General features: G+C 34.9%; 1 protein-coding gene across 4 annotated transcripts in view; it reads right to left on the reverse strand.

The window, feature by feature from the left end:
- Positions 1-338: 338 nt before the first annotated feature.
- Lingo2 (leucine rich repeat and Ig domain containing 2) overlaps positions 339-17,541 on the reverse strand; it is a 1,157,994-nt gene continuing 1,140,791 nt past the window's right edge. For 2 of the 4 annotated variants that reach the window (XR_004515393.1, XR_783246.2), the window contains 2 exons: positions 6,271-8,995; positions 339-1,478 (listed from right to left, as the gene is read on the reverse strand). Coding sequence is in view for 1 of the 4 variants with exons in the window: in XM_033759063.1 (XP_033614954.1) it covers positions 7,140-8,960 (1,821 nt within the window). In the remaining 3 variants the exon portion in view is untranslated. Of the gene's footprint in view, positions 1,479-5,774; positions 8,996-9,119; positions 9,473-17,541 lie in introns of those variants that run through there. The other 2 variants (XR_004515394.1, XM_033759063.1) reach the window with 2 other exon arrangements.

The following is a 17,541-nucleotide window of genomic DNA, read 5'->3' on the forward strand; positions in this document are numbered from 1 at the left end:
TGTAAACAAAAGAACTTGTTTTACATGTTAAAAAAAAAAAACATGCCCGCACTATTACCCCAATAATAACAGTCAATAAGACGTAAACCTAAATCAAGACAGTTTTATCTTTAACATTAATTTTTTAAGAATAAAAACCAAGCTATCAGTCAGTTTTAAGAGAAGTTTTGTTAGGATGTTGTTAGTAAATTCCAATTGTGGAATATTCCCAGAGTGAGATTTTGATAAAAGACAGTAAAGAAAAATACAGAGACACATTTTCTTTTTCCCTCCTGTTCAAAGTTACCAACTTTTAAAACAGTTACATTTTAAACACTTAAAAAAAACAATCTGCCCTTCCCCACATATTTATATATGTATATATAAACAATAGTTTTTTTTTTTATTATGATTTGGGGCATTCTATACCTAATGGATAAAACACATGAAGACAAGTATCTTGTACATCAAGTGACCAGATGTGTATGATGCATCTGATTTTATCACTGGAAGAAGAGAGTACGTTTTCCTACAAATAGCATTTAGTTTTCTCATGGCTCATTTTCAATCTGGCACTGTCACAAAGATGTACGTCTGAGTCAGTATGTGGCTGCACGTATACTGTTATAAGGAATGAGAGAGGTTTTTGAAAATCTGAGTTAGTCTTCTGCTTTATTTCTGTTGATTATAATTTGTAGATTGTATTGATTATATTGAAGTGTAGATTAAAGCAATTCAGGATGGGAGGTGTGCAACAAAATGAAAAAAATTAATATAGTAATATTCTGCTTTTTAAATTTTTAAAATACTTTTGGTCTGTTAGATCAAGTGTAAAATCTGACCTATTTTGTATAGCCAGGAGAGTTAACCATTTGAACTTTATTGGGATTAATATAGTTAACCAATCTAAAGAATATAAATTTGCATTTTTGTTATCTCCTAATGGCAATTTAGCATACTAAGGGTAGATTCTTCCTTAAAATGTGAAGTACTCTCTTGATTATGCCAGCTCTTTTTTTCATTCTGCTAAGGCTATAAATAAATCTTCCTATTTAAGGCTGGCATTATATCAACCCACCTGCTTCTGGAAGAGAAAAAAAATCAGATCATTCACCCTGCAGATTGCTTGTGATTATGTGAAAGGTAAGTCTTCACTTTTAAAGTGTTATATGAGATAGGCTGGAGTGTTTTTTTTTTTTTTTCCAAAAAGCAATTTCCAGTTTAACAATTACCCAAGAATTTCTGAGTGCCAATGATAGAAGACGGATCCCTGGAGGATGCATGCATTCATAAGGCCTGACAGGAGCTCAGAGACGACAGCAGTAAACAGGCAGGTAGGAGAATCAAGGGTCATTTCAGTTGTGGCATCAGGAAAGAAGGCAGGAATGGTGGGAATGACAAAGCTTTCATCTTTGAGCTGTCTCAGAGGAACTAGTGCGTGCTTCCCTCTATCCATGGTTTTGTTTTCATGGTTTCAGTTATTTGAGATCAACCTTGATCTGAAAATAGTAAATGAATATTTTTAGTGGGTGGGGAGTGTACATTAGAGTGCAGAGTCATATAACATATTGTAGTATATTTTATAAATATTCTATTTTTATTATTAGTGTTCTTAGGCTCCTACTATGCTAAATTCATAAATTAAACTTTTCCAATAGGTTTGTATGTATAGGGAAAAGGATAACTATATAGGGTTTGACACTGTCTGTGCTTTAAGGAATCCACTGAGGGTCTTGGAATATATCCCCTGAGGATAAGTGGAGCTACTGTAGTCCCTGCTGTTTCTTTTTTCCTATTTAGAATATTTTCCAAAGAGTTATGGGTAGGTGATGGAAAAGAGGTATTTCAAAAGCTTGGTAAACTGAAGGATGCAGTCTGGGGTACATATAAGCTTGTCCTAATCAGATTCCAGAATTTGGAAAGAGGAACATCAGCCCAGTCCTGTTTTAGAAAAAGAACACTTTTATATACATCATATTCATATCTTTTGTTGTTGTTGCTGCCAATGTTTCATCACAGGCCATCTGTTGAAAAGCTCACACAAGATGAGGAGTTTCCAGTCCCTAAGGTTTTTTTGAGAAAATGTGCAGCTACATTTGCTGCTCCCAAAACAGTCCAATCAACTTCAGATTTCCAATCCTGTCATTGATTATTATTATTATTAATTATTATTATTATTATTTATTATTATTGTTTGGTTCCAGAGATTGAACTCAGGACCTTGTGCTTGTGAGGCAGATGCAATGCCACTGAGCCAAATCCCTGGCACCATTAATTACTGATTTACAACATGATTTTCCTGGGTAAACCTTGCTAGCCTAGCCTTAATGGCTCATGAGCCCCATGTTTATTAGGTAAATTTGATGAAAGATCCCAGAAAATCAGCTCTCATTTCAACTTGCAGGTGTATATTGTGAGTCTTCCTTTTACCAGTAATCATATTTTTGCTGGAGTACAAATGAGCAGGCTCTTAGGAATGACTTTTGAAGGACAAAATAGAGTGTCACCAAGAGATTTATGTCAAGTGTTTGCCAAACTACCAAGAAACATCTTCTGTTGCCTACCAGAGTGTAAAGTCAGTAGTCAAATGATATTTAATTCCTCAAAATTTCTATACACAAAGACAGAACTCCAGAACTCTTCCATCAGAAAACAAATGTTTTAGCCAAGAGGAAATGAATGGAGCTCCTCTAGCCAATGGTATTAAGTCAGTTGAAATAACCAGGCACATAATGTATTAGTCTAAAGCATAACGGCAATTTCAGTGTTAAAGGTAAGTCTTTACCTAAGTACCAGGTAGAATGAATGGCTTTGACCCCAAACATTTTGTTATTGGTTCACATGCTACAAAATTCAATGGCATTCTCACGTAAGCTACAGGTGGCCAGAACATAGAAAAATAGATAAAAACAGACCCAAATGAAAGTTTAAAAAGAGCATAAGCTGATTGATTCTTATTCAGTTAGACGGTAAGTATAAAAATTAGAAATAAGGGACATAAACTTAAAATGGAACACAGTGTCTCCTTCCAAATCTTTCTTTAAATTCCTGATGATATATTTTTGCCGGGTCTTAGCCTTTGAAGCTGAAAGTGATCTATTCATTATCTTTCCTAGGAAGCCTGAAGACACATTCTGTGTTGTTGGACAGCTTCTCAGCACAGCCCCTGAAGAGAAAACAAATGTCCTGATAGAGGTGAAGGGAGACCCTGAAAGCAAAAGGTAATTTAGGTGTGCCTCTATTCAATTCCACTTCTCAAACATTTCATTCTCATTTGAACTCCTAATATAAAAATATATTTATTCCTACTTAAGTAATAGAAAGTGACAAAAGTCAAGTTTCAATGGAGGTGAGATTTAAATAATTCATTTTTCAAGAGTCACAGAAGATTATAAGTTCTGGACTCTTGTGAGACCTGAGAACAGGATATTTGAAGAACAATAAGAATAGAATTCACCCTAAAAACTATAAATTCTGAAATACCTTTGTATTAAAAGAGAGTTGTTCGTGATAAACATCAATTGGGAAGGTTGAGCAAAGTCAGAGTTCAGACAAACATCTTCAGAACTAGGAAATATTGGGTCTTAGTAGTTTCTGGATCATTTTTTTTAAACTTTAAGAATATTTGAAAAGTAGATGATTATAAATGCAATGAAAATAAAAAGGATAGAAAAGTGAGTAATATGAGAATTTGGAAAAGTACAAATTTCTTACTGGGAACATATTTGCTGAGGTGAGTTATTTTACACAAATATATAAATACACACACTATTTCAGATATTTGAGTCTATGTATTAATTTTCCTAGATCATTAGGGATGTAGTCAGAAATTTTTTTCTAATACAGATTTAATGACCAGAAAGAGTGAATACGTCTCTGAAAATGCTCAATAACAGACAGAGTACTGGTCAACTCAGAGCAAAATGCTGAGGTAAACAACTCTTCTTTTGATAAAATACTTTGAAACAAAACTCTTGGGAGAAAACTCAGAGATGTTATATCTAAGGGGAAAATTTAGCCCATATGCTGCTCTGAGCGGCCGCAAAGAAAAACTTATATAACTCCTTATTTAACTGGACACTAAAATCCAAGACTTATAATCAATGGAATGCCAGAGCTTTGTGGATATAAAAGGCAACCCAAGAATTGTACCAATAGTGAGGATGTAGAAAGTTACATGTTTATCCAGTTACTGTAAATTCATTACTGCAATCCTTTATGCAGGAAGTAGCCAATTCTTCTGGACCTAGTCAATTTACTTTCATGGTCTGAACACTTACGAGGGTGATATAACCTACACATCCCACACACACACACGTGTGTGTGTGTGTGTGTGTGTGTGTGTGTATTAGAGCCTAATCCAAATAGTAATTTTATTTATATTAGATACATTGCATCTCAAAATATTTCAGAGGTGCACCAGTCTGTTTCAATGTTGGTCAGCTTGGATTTTATGGAACTCTATTTTCTGAAGATATTAACATTTAATCGTGAATTGACCTGTTTCATGTTCAAATCAGTTAGAGAAACTCCAAGGTAAAAATTATTAAGCATGTTTCTTATTTCAATATTTTTCAGAGAATTTACTAGGCATATATAGACTCCGAACCTTTGAGGAATGGTTACAGAATGCTGCATTTGCCCACCCTATTGGTCAATGTGACTCTAGGAGAATGCTTAGCAACAGCTAAACTATTCTATACATCAGTGTATGGAAAACCATGCAGTCTCGTTTTTTCAAGTGGAATAACATCTAAGTCTTTTAACCAAATCATTTCATGGGTACGTTAGCTTTAATGAAATTTCATTTCACTCGTGTTGTTGGTCAACTCTTACTTTGACAGAAAATTCCAGTAAGTTGCAAAGATTTTTTTATTAATTGCTCAGTGCTGTTGATTGTTCACACATGCTGTCTCTGACAGTTAAATACTTGTTGTATGTGGTATTGTGAAACTAAAATGAAATTAGTTTCTGTTAGAAGATTCCCTCCACCTTAACTTTTTTCTTCTTTTTTAATTTGGAAAGATGTATTTGATTTGCACATGGGTTGGGACTTTGAGAGAATGTATAGCACAGCTTGATTTGTATTATTAGACATAAAAGGCTACACATAGTAAAATAATTTCTATAATAATTTCTATGATAGTCACCAGGAAAGTCAAATGAAATATTACTCAAACAGGCAATTCTTCAGTCTTTATATCTCATTTCTACACGTTTTCAAGGAAGAAATAAGTTTAACTGTGTTGCTATCAAATTGGCAGGATGGTTTATAAACTTGACCCTTTTTATTGGGGTCATTTTTATTTTACTAAGCTTTCCTCAAATTTCAAATACTCAAAACAGGCAGCCTTTTGAAAGCCAAATCCTCAATCTGGCACATCAAGAAGGAAATCCTCTTCTTTAGCGTACATCCAATCCAAAATGGGGACACTTTTCAAGTCTCTCAAAGTATGAAAAATAGAGAAATGTCTTTTTTATGCTAACTAACTCTATGATATTTCATAAATATAGTCCCTAGTCAATGCTGTCTTAGATTATATGAATATATGTTTTGAAAGCCACATTTGGTTAGATTGAACCTTTAGAACACATCACTGGTAGGAATGTCATGATGAATTTTTAAAAAAGAAATGAATGTTTAATCCTAATGGTCATTAATATCAACCAAATTTGGTAATTTTTTTTGAGTCAGTCAGGGGAGTAAAAGAATCACCATAATTCCACAAATTTACAGGACTATAGTCTTAATTTTTCCTCAGTGAAATAAAAAATCAATAGTTTTCACTTTGCTGTATACTTATTTACCTCTTTAAAAGAAAAGCAGATTTCTCAAATTTACACAAAATCATTTAAAAAAGAAGAGCAGATATCTACTTGATAAGGAGGCAGGAAGAAACCTTCATGCTGTCTACTGAAGGTAACATCAAGCATCCATTCTTGTGGTAGAGCACAGAGAAATAGAGAGCTGCCATCAGAGTGGCAGTAGGTGGATTTTCCTTAACTGGCAGGAATCTAATCTTCAGGTAACTATCACGCTTTAGACACAACCTTACTTGCATTTCCATCATGTTCTACATGATCATCTTGGTTTATGTTGGCACCTGAGAAGACATTCTCTTAATTCAGAGAGCTTTTGAACAGCAAGATTGTTGAACTTTGCTACTGGTGAATATTATCCATTGGTTATGTATAATCACTACCTCCTATTTTCTATAACTCATTTGTATTGACTGGTGAAAAAAAAAACAGGGGTGGTTAAATTGGGTTATTTTCATTAAAAACACCTACCTTGCACTTTACAGGGACATCTAGTGACACATCTCCTTCAGGAGAAATCAAGGGCTTTGTTACAGTAAATTGGTCCAGTGTGATATTATTAAGTATAAAAAATATTCCATTCTGTATCAAAACTAGGCACATGCCTTTATTTATGGTAACAGAGTTAACAGAGTCGAGCAGTTTTGCCTCAGGTCCTGTTTCTTGGCATCCTACATCAGACATACATATCTCTCAACACATCTCTGCCCATTACTCCAGGGATCTAGTCTCAAGCTGATCTGTAAGTAAAGGAAGGTGAAATCACACTTGGATCTACAGTGGTGAATAACTAAAAGCACAACCTCTCATTCATATTGCTTTAAAACATATACAGCATATATGTTTAAAAAGAAAAGTAAAGAATATATTGATATCTTTTTGGTGCTGATCCAACAGTATGGTATGATGCAAGGCGTTAACAAATGATAATCATAGATACAAAATTTTCTGTAGAGTTTGTTTTAGACAAATGTGTCTTTAATATGTAAATCCTACACTGTAGGTTGTTCTTATTTTTTTCTTTTGTTTTTGCAGTGGTAGAAAATGCTGAATAATTGTCTGTGAGCATGAGCCAAAGGTTCAGGTTCATTACTGAGATCCCCAGAATGCCAGTATTTGCAATGCAAACAATGAGTATCCCACTGTGTGAAGGGCTCTGACACATGCCTGCCTGCCTCTAGATGGAGAGTCTCCATAAGAAGTCCTCCTGCTTCCGTGGACCCTGCTTTGACACAGGGGCAGCTTCATGAAGCTGCCTCTCAGCCTAGTGATTTATTGTGCCAGACTGTCGTACTGATTACCAACAGTAACACAGGGACAGTAGTGACAGTGGTAGACCCTCAAATCATTTTCATGTTGAACCTCCTGGGTCCAGCCACCTCCCCTTCCACAACAGCACCATTGTTTTTGCGGGGCACATATTCAAGGTCAATGCTGTTTTTGTGCTTGCCTTTCCCTCGGCTCCACACAAAAAGGAGGAGAAAACAAAATAAAACCACTCCCAGGAATGTGAAACAGCCCATGGCTGTAGATACCAGTATTGTTTTAAGGTCCAGGGAAAACGTATTAGCATTGGTGCCATTGGAAATAGTGTCATTGGAGTCGGTCATGTACATAGGGGTCCTATTTGCGTATAGGAAGCGATCGGAAGTGAATCCTTTCACTGTTAAGGAGGCTGTGAAGGTGTCATTCCCAGCAGCATTGCTAGCGATGCAAACATACATCCCACTGTCTTGATCCTGGGCAAAGCGGATTTCCAATGTGCCATCACCCAACACGGTGGCTCTCCCGTTGGACTTGGTGGTGATAAAACGCCTTCTAGGTGTCACCCAGGAAATCACAGGCTGTGGGTCTCCATCAGCATTGCATTCTAGCTGGACGGTCTGTCCTTCATCTACAAGCACGTGCTGCAACTTCTTTTCACGGATTTTGGGTTTTTTGCAAGTAAAGTAAAAAGAAAGGGCAGTGCTGTGAAAATCCTTGAAAGATCTCTCGCGGATGGTGTCTGGACCAGCACACATGGGTTGCTGGCCACCAAACTGCAGGGTGGGCTGTCTCTGCAGGATCCAGAGGAGACGACAGTCACAGGCCAGTGGGTTATTATTAATGCTCAAGACCTCCAAAGCTCGAGGGTAGGAGAAGACATTCTCTTCCAAAGTTTCCAGCAGGTTCTGAGACACATTGAGCACACGCAGAAAGCGGAGCCCTTGGAATGAGTGAGGTTCAATGGTGCGGAGCTGGGCCCCCACTATATGAAGCTCTTGAAGGCGGATCAGGTCAGAGAACATGCCTGCTTCAATAGTGCTGATGGGATTGTAGGAGAGGTTAAGGTGGGTCAGGTATACCAGGTGTTTAAAGGCAAGGAAGGGTACAGTGGACAGGTTAGTGTTAGTGACTGACAGGGATGTGAGGTTGAGACCATAGAGGCTATTGGCAGGCATTATATCCAGTAAAGGCCAGTAATCAATCTCTAGGTGTTTCAGGTGGAATAATCTTTTAAAGGCATACACGGGCATATTGTTGATATTAAGATGCTTCAGGTGCAGGCTGATGAGGCTGCGAAGGTGGGAGAGGGCTTCTGTTGGCACTGCTGTTAAATTGCATTTCTCCAGGGTGAGCTGTTCCAAGCTAAGTAGCCCACTGAAGGCCCTGTGTGATATGTAAACCAAATCGTTGTCTCCCACTTCTAGAGACTTCAGGTTATGCAGATCCTGAAACATGTAGTCCAGTAAAATGACAATCTTATTCTCACTAATGTCGAGCTTAGTAAGGTTGGACAGCCCCGTGAATACTCCTAAAGGAACCAACTTCAAGCGATTGCCTTTTAAGCGGAGCGAACGCAGGTTAAAGAGATTGTTAAATGCTCCTGGTTCCACATTGGCGATGATGTTGTCACTTAAGTCTATTTCTTCCAGCAGAGGGTATGATATAAATTCTTCGGGATTGATGCTCTTCAGCCTGTTCTTGCTGAGGTCTAAGATCTTGGTCTCAATGGGAATGCCCTCTGGGATGGCAATCAAACGCCTTCTGTGGCAGCTAACAGATTTGTTCTGGGCAGAGCACTCACAGCGGGCAGGGCAGCCAATGGTGGATCCCATGAAGATCAACAGCACAGCCAGACCCAGGAATGGCTGCCAGCATGACACGGCCGTGTGAAGCATGACTCCACTTCTGTGTCTACGCCTTGGTCACGGGCCTGCACAGGAGCGGTAAAGAAGAGAAGTTGAGTTATTGGTCAGATGTGTAAAGAGGCATAAGTAAGACAGCACGTAGAATGGAATGGGTGCTGAATTTGGAGGCAGTCACATCTGGGATTATACCTGAGAGTTCCCCTTATAGCCGGCATGATTTTGGACAAGTTGTTTTATCTTTCTGTGCTGTGGAGTTCTTGGCTATAAAATAAAGACAATGGAGGGAATAATTATAGCTTCCTAGAGCTATCACGACAGATTCAGTGTTTGACAACTGTGAAGAGGCAAATTAATGGTCTGACATGGACTGAAGCAAAATATCATACATTCCTCACACAAAAGGCTCTGCTTTGAATTTGAATGCCAGAAACAGAGGTCAATGGCTATGAGGAATCCATTTCTGTGTGAATGAGTGTCTGTACTCTATCTCTGTCTGGGCGATTGCCCTCCATTCAAAATGAAACTAATAGAAGTTTCATTCAACATCAGGCCCTTGAGTCCAATAGTTACATCCAATGCAAAATGCTGAGATTTTTCTTTATATACATATTCTAATAAAAAATAACTTACTTTTGAGGCAAAACTTTGTTAGACTCTGGTGAATTTTGATTTATGAAGTTACTTTCTTATTTGTGACAAATATTTACCTGTACTGTTTCCTTGAATTGTTTTTGTGCTTCTTTTGGGAATGAGGCAGAATTAAGCAACTATCATGGCTGTGGTGAATATGTTTCCTATATGATCTGATGTTAAATTCTAACTTTTGTCATTACTGAATATTTAAGGGAAAAACTTTCATTAATAATATATGAACCGTCATTCTTTCATATTCAAATTGACTAGATCTGTTAAGGTGAAATTAAACAGGTGCAGCATCAATTTGGAAATAAGTATGTCTTCCATGTCTAAAGGAGATACTGAATTTACTGCTCAACTGAATTATAAAAAGTATGTCACTGAACTGTTTCTCAATCTGAATTTTCCAGAATTCTATTCATATTTTATGAAAGGTTAAACACTTTGAAACAATATTTTTAAATAAAAATATATTTGATAAATTGCAGCATTCACTCCTGAACTATAAAATAAAAATTAGTAATTTCATCAATTATGGTGTTTACACATATGAAACATGATAAAAATACAGCAAAATAGTATCTAAATAAAAATTTCACTACAGTAAAAGACATTGCTATCAATATTCATCACCATATTTTTTGATTATAGCATATAGCTATGTCTGTATCTATGGCTTTACATCTAAAGAGAGTTATGCATATAAATAACAAGTACAATCAAACTTCATGATGAGTCACTAGACCATTAGGAAGTACCCTCTCAGACTGGAGAAACAAGACAAAGATTCAGAAAGTGTTAGCCAAATAAATTACACAAGAACATAAACTATAATTAAGTTATAATTGGAAAAAATGTGGCAAAGCTATCAATATTTACTGGTCAAATTAATATCTTGCATAAAATCCAACTAAGATAAACTGAAAAACTGTTAGAACAAATAGAATAAATTATCATGCTAAAAACAATTTGCATACATATAAAAGTCACATAGAAAATATTGTAAATTTTCAGTCAACATTTCTGAAAAATATCAAATTTTATAGCATAAACAAACACATAGAGCTAATATGACATCTATTAAATCCTGCTAAGGCACCAAGATATAATTATCTATAGAGATATACTATAGATAGGTTAAATATTATATGAACATTCTCAAAAAGCATAATAAAGTATAAAACTTTTAAAGTTAAAAAATTACTTCTAAGGTGGAAATAATTGAACTAATACACAGATGTTTGAAACAATTTTTAGTTTTATTTTGATTTCTCAAAGCTAATAGTTGTCACATTCTGTGTATTTCTTGTTAGGTTTATTTTGTATCGTCTATAATTAGGAAAAATGGAAATGTGTAATAGTAAGAGCTCAGTTATATAAATTATGATATAATGATACAATTAAATGCTGTGTGGGCAATGCACCATGTTTGAAAAAACATGCACATCAGAATAAGCAGAAAGATTTAAAAATGATAAAATGCTTTACTATATATTTAAACATGAGATGTAAAAGTATAATAAAAAGTATAATATTGACAAAAATATATAGGTAACAGAGTAAGAAATAGCATCTGGATATATTTGAAAAATCTTATGCTAAAATGGTAAGGAAATATAAATAATCAGCTAGTTATTCAGTCAGAAAAGCTGCACTTCACATCCACCCTTTCCAATAAAATATATTCTAGATTAATTAAAAACTAAAACAAAGAAAAGTACTAAAAGAAAATTCAATAATTTTATTAGAGCTGAGAAGTATTTTCTATCTATAAAGCTAAGAAGTAAGAAGAAAATAATCATTCCTGTTGTAGTTAAAAATGTTGCAGGAGATTATCATGCACCCACATATACACACAAGCAATTACTAACCTGGAGAATATATTTTAAAATCATATTACAGACAATGGATTAAAGACAGTAATCAGTTGTTATGTCAAAAGAAAGGCAATGCATTACTAAAAACTAGAAATAGTTAATAGATGGAAAGGTAAAGAACTTCAGTTAAACAATAGAGGTATACAGTTTTTGCCTATTAGATTGAGAAAAAACATTTTTAGCCCAGTTTAAGGGTGGAAATATATCTATGTGCTGACATAAGAAATATAAACTAGGGGCCGGGAATTTAGCTCAGCAGTTCGGTGACCTGCCTTGTAAGCGCAAGGACCGGAGTTCAATCCCCGGTACCAAAAAAACAAAACAAACAGAAATATAAATTAGTATGTAAATAAATAAATAAACTGGTATATAAAAAAAATGAGAAACTGAAAAAATGGAAATAAAGTGTTTGTAAATGGGGAGGGGAGGAGGGGGTGAAGGGAGGGCAGGGACAAGGGGAAAAATGAGAATCAAGACCTGTTATGTAAAGGTACAGAATCCCAATGATGCATGTAACTGTATTGTATACCTAGATTGCATCAATAACCTCAATAAAAAAGAAAAAATAATAATTGAAAATAAATAAATATAAACTACTTGATAGGCCTAATTTAAATATCTCAAGTTTAATATGTTCACCCTTTAGACCAAATTTTTTCAACTAGAAAAGAATCATTAAGAAATAATTGACTAAACGTGTATTTGCTACTGATTTGTCTATAATAGAGGAAAATTGAACAACTACAACAGTAAGAGCTTAGTTATGTAAGTTATATTCTAACCATACAATAAAATACGAGGTAGACAATATACTATAAAATTTACATGGGAAGATGAAATTGTGATGTATACTCTCATTTGTGTATATAAATGTACATAAAATGATGTTATAAGGTAGCAATACATTTAGTATTTGTAAGAAACAGATCTTTAACCAAAATGATTGTATCATTCAACATTCTAACTAGTAATGAATGAGTGTGTCAGAGCTCTACATATCCCTCCAATGTGAACACTGTCAGGCTTTTATATGACCCATTCTAGTGAAAACATAATATTATGCTGACAATTAGTGGTGGCATCTTTTTGTCTGTTTATTGTCTATTTATACAGATTTTTTTTTGTTAAATCTGATGTTTAGTATATTTTGCTTTTATTGGTTTGTATTTTCTTATGGACATGTAAAATTATGTATATATTCTAAATACCAAATCTCTACTAGATATATGTGCAGTGAACATTTTCTGCTAATTTTTGGTTTGCCTTCTCACCCTGCCTTGATTTCAGTAATGGGGATTGAATCCAGAGTCTTCATACTGAGCTATACCCCAGCCTTTTATTTATTTACTTACTATTTTTAAGATAAGGTCTTGTTAAATTGCTCAGGTTGCGCTCGAACTTGCCATCCTCCTGACTTAGCTTCCAGAGTGCTGGATTACAGATGTGTGCCATTACATCAGGCTATCTTTTCAATTTCTTATTGGTGTGTTTTAAACACCAGAGGTTTTAAAACCTGATTAACCCCACTTCAATATTTTTCCTCTTTATGACTTATATTTTTGTGTTCCATCCAAGATCTTTGCTTATGCTAATGTGGTAAAGATTTTCTTGGATGCATTCTGGAAATTTTATACTTCTATAATTTATATTTAGATCTATGATCCTATGACAGTCAACCTGGACTGTCAACTTGATTGGCTGGACAGCACCCTAGGGGGATTAACACAGCACGTGTCTGGGTAGGTCGTAAATGCATGACCTTTGGCTCTGTGCCTTGTCCCTGACCCCTGCTCGGGATCTGCTCCTCAGCTTTGTTCCCCAGAACAAGACAGCTGACTGATCGATATGGATCTGTTTTGAATACATTTTTGTGTATGATATGAGAAAGAGAGAGATTTTTTTTTTCTTTCTGACAGCTATTTAGTGTTTCAAGTGTTATTTCTTAAAAAGACTTTTGTCTCTCTATTGCAGTGCCCTGGGATATTTGTCTGAAATCAGCTGACCATATGCAAGTATACATGTGCCTATTTGTGAATTTTATTTGGCTTCATCAATTTGTATATCTGTCCTTTCACCAAAACTATTTTTGTTACTGTTTCTATTTATAGTAGGTGTAAGTCTTGAAATCAGATATTGGTGCTCCAGGTTTTATCTTCTTTTCACAGAATTTTTGGATCTTACAGTTCATTAGAATTCCATATATATTTTGGTATCAGCTTGTTATTTTCTGAAAAAATACTACTGAGATACTGATAATAATTGTGTTGATAACATAGAAAGATTGGTGGAGAGTTGATACTGCAATAACATTGAGCTTTACAATCTATAAAGATGGTATTGTCTTCACTCATTTAGATCTTTAATTTTCTTCAGCAAATGTTCTTTCATTTATATAGTTTTAATTTTTCTTTTCTGATATATTTTGTATCTTTTTGCATTAGATAATACCATTAATGCAATGTTAAATAGAAGTTCTGAGAGTTGTCTTCTTAGTTTTTATACTCAGAGGAAAATCAGTTCTGCCTAAGATTATTTCTTTCTAAAATACTTGATGGAAATTTCCATCAAAACCAAGAGTTTAGAAATTTCATCTTGGGGATGTTTTGAAGCACAAATTCATTTCATTTCCTTAACAGATATTGGAATATTTAAAATTTCTATTTCTTTTTATATCAGTTTTGGGAACTTTTTCAAGGAATTTTTATATTTCATCTAAGCTAGTGCCACAGTGTGTACACCAGAGCCCTCTCTGTTGACCTGTGAGCCAACTCGCCTTTTTCTAAACACTATGTGTTCAACTTTAATTTCTTCATTGGCACTTTGCAATAAGTAAGTTTGGGTTGCAGTTCGGGTATTCAGTTCCTAAGGGCTCACTGTCACTGATGTAATCCATTAAATTTATTTGTCTGAAGTCGTCCTAAAATTTCCTCATTATTCTTTTAATGTTTGTAAGATTGAGAAGTCATCTCTTTCGTTTCTGACCTGGTAGGTGGTACTTTTTTACTTGATAAGTCTAGCTAGAATTTTTCCATTTTATCACACTTTTGAAGGTACTATTGCTTATATTGATTTTCCCTGTTGCCTGTCCTTTTGTTTTTATCCTTATTTTTGATCTTCTATTTACTTTGGGTTTAGTTCTTTTTCTTTTTTACATTTTTTTTTTTTAAGTTTCCTGACGGAGAACCTTAGATCAATGATTGTGGACCTTTCTTCTTCTTCTCTAAGTTCTAAAAAACTACAATCAACCTATATTGGCTGAGATCTAGAACGTCCTCCAAAAGTCACATGTGTTCAGTGGTAGGGTTTTTGGAAGATGGTCAGATCAGAGGGGCGCTGTATCACCAGTGGATTAATCTATCGATGAGTTCATCGCGAAACGTGCCATTAGGAGGTGGGCCTTGCTGGAGGAGGCGGTTCCCTCGGGGCTTGCCTTCGCTTTGGATCTTTCATGTCTCTGTGCTTCTGGCATTCATAGAGCTTTCCTTCACCATGGCCCTTCACCAGGCCATTTATACCTTGGAGCTGACTGACCGTGCACTGACCTCTGAAATCCCAAGCCAGAATTAACTTCTCCTCTTTTAAGTTGTAGGTGCATTTTGTACCAGCTACAGAGAAACAGACCCCGTTGCTCTTACATACACATACTGCTTTACCTGCATTTTATAAATTTTGTGTTTTTAAAAATTTCATTCAGTCTACAATATTTACTAATTTGTGCTTCCTTCTATGACCAAAGGGTGGTTTAGGATTAAGTTGTTTTATTTTCAAATATGTGATTCTTTTCTATATATGTCTTTTTTTGATTTCTTAATTTAGTTGTATTAAAGTTAAGAAAATACTATGTAAAATCTTAATCTTTTGGTTATTAGATCAACATAGGATCAATCTTGGTTACCATTTCATGTGCTCTTGAAATTAATGTGCATTTGTAGTTTTGGGGTATATTATTTTTTCAAAGTTATTATGATTAATGTGTTCGATTATGCTATTTGGATCTTTTAAAGGCTTATTTAAAAATTGCTCTAAGAATTATTGACAGATATGTGTTAAAATTTCCAATGTTGAATGTGAATTTATCTTCCTAATTTACCTCTCTTTTTTAGAGGTTTTGGTTCAGGTATGTGCATGTTTTAATATTAAGCACATATTTAGTTTTTGATGTGCTGATATTTTGTTGTTGTTGTTGTTTTTGTTTTTTGACAAAGGGTCTCACTATGTAGTTGATACTGAACTGGAACTCACTATGTAGCCCAGGCTGGTCTCAAACTCACAGCAATCATCCTTACTCAGCCTCCTGAGTGCTGGGATTACAGGTGTGTGCCACCACACCCGGCTGATGTAGTGCTTTTTATTGTTGTGAAGAGTTTATCTTTGAAGTAATACAGATGTCCTTAAGTGATTGTGAGTTAATGTTTTTATGCTTATTTCATTTTAGTTCATTTTTTAGTTTTCAGAAGTGAAATACCTGAGAAAATTTTATGAATTGCATAAATGAGAATACTTGAGACAACAATAAAAAATAACCAACTATTTCCATGTTGGAAACAAGAAATCAAAGATAAGATGATAAAATCTAGTCTAAGAGAAACAGGGTCTCTGGTTATTAAATCCACAGAGCTGAAATTATTTTCAAATAAATATCTTCTAGTTATAATCATAACTAGGAAATATAGCTGAACTGTAACATTTCCATAGCAGCAAAAGATAAAATATTAGATAATAAACATGTTCCTGAGAAATACCTAAACAGACACTTTATTTTGTCAATGATGATTCACTGTCTTGAACTAGTAATTTTCCCTCAGTAAATATCTTTTATCCGGGCTTCACAGGTCCTTTCTACCATTTTCCTTCAGCTTCTAACGAGTCATCTGAAATCGATCATGTTGTGACATTTTAAATGATTAATATAGCCAATAGAGTGTTCTTAGGAGTAATATTTTCATGGTGTATCTTTTCTCACACTTTTACTTTCTACATATTTTTCTTTATTAAACAGGCTTCTCTTGATAACATGTGGTTAGTTCTCACTTTTGAATCCAGGTTGATGGTTCGTGCTTTTTGTTATATTGCTTAGCCTATTTAAATCTAATATAATTATGGAAATTATGTCATTTATGAATGACATTCTGTTATTTGGTGCTCCTTTATTGTTTTCTTCCTGCATTTCTCACTTCTTGCTTTATTTTGTTTTATTTATTTTAGTTTTGTGGTACTATATATCAATTCCTTTTGGATTTTTAAATATATTTTTATCTTATTTTTTGTTGCTCTTGTGATTAAACATTTTAAATTTGTCACAATCCACTTCAACTTAACTCTGTTATGATTTAAGTCTGAACTGTGCCTCAAAGGCCCACATACTAAATATTTGGTCCCCAACCTATGGCTCTACCGGGAGATAGTGAAACCTTTAGGAGGTGAAACTCAGAGGGAGAAGTTCGGCTACTGGGGCACTGTGTCCCAGCTCTCTCTTTTCACTTCTCAGCCACCATGAAGTAAACAGGCCTCCTCTACCAGGATCTCCTGCCTTCGTGTACTGTGTTGTCACAGGCCCTAAGCAATGTGGCCAAACCACCATGGATAGAAACTTCTGAAATGCTGAATCAAAAATCTTTCCTCCTTTTAAGTTGATTTTCCCAGGTATTTTGTCACAGGGATGGGAAGCTGACTAATATTGAGCTGCTTCAGTTAAAACATAAGAGCATTTCAGTAACTTTTCATGAATACTAATGTAAGGAAGTATATGTGAAAAGGTATGAAATAATGAAAAATACCTTATGATAGGGAACTTAAAATAGTTCAGAATGGTTGGGACAATTACTGATGAGAGAAAAAGGGTAAGTAAAGGTAATTAGAGGAATGAATTTACAAGGTACTTAGAAGTTGTATGCACTTTATTCTGAGGGCCATGACAAGCCATTAAAGTGTTCTGTGGAAAAGAAGGATACAACCAGATTTACATTTTGGGAAAGAGTAATCTCTCTGTCTGTAGTGTGAAAAATAGACTTTGCAGGCAGAGAGACTTTAAGCTAGAAACTCAGGAGACATTTTAATTCAAGAAAAGAGTAATAGTGGTTACTATGAAGGGAGGGGGG

Source organism: Fukomys damarensis, unplaced genomic scaffold, assembly GCF_012274545.1.
Source record: "Fukomys damarensis isolate Sample0158 unplaced genomic scaffold, DMR_v1.0_HiC HiC_scaffold_36, whole genome shotgun sequence".
NCBI classification, from domain to species: domain Eukaryota; kingdom Metazoa; phylum Chordata; class Mammalia; order Rodentia; family Bathyergidae; genus Fukomys; species Fukomys damarensis.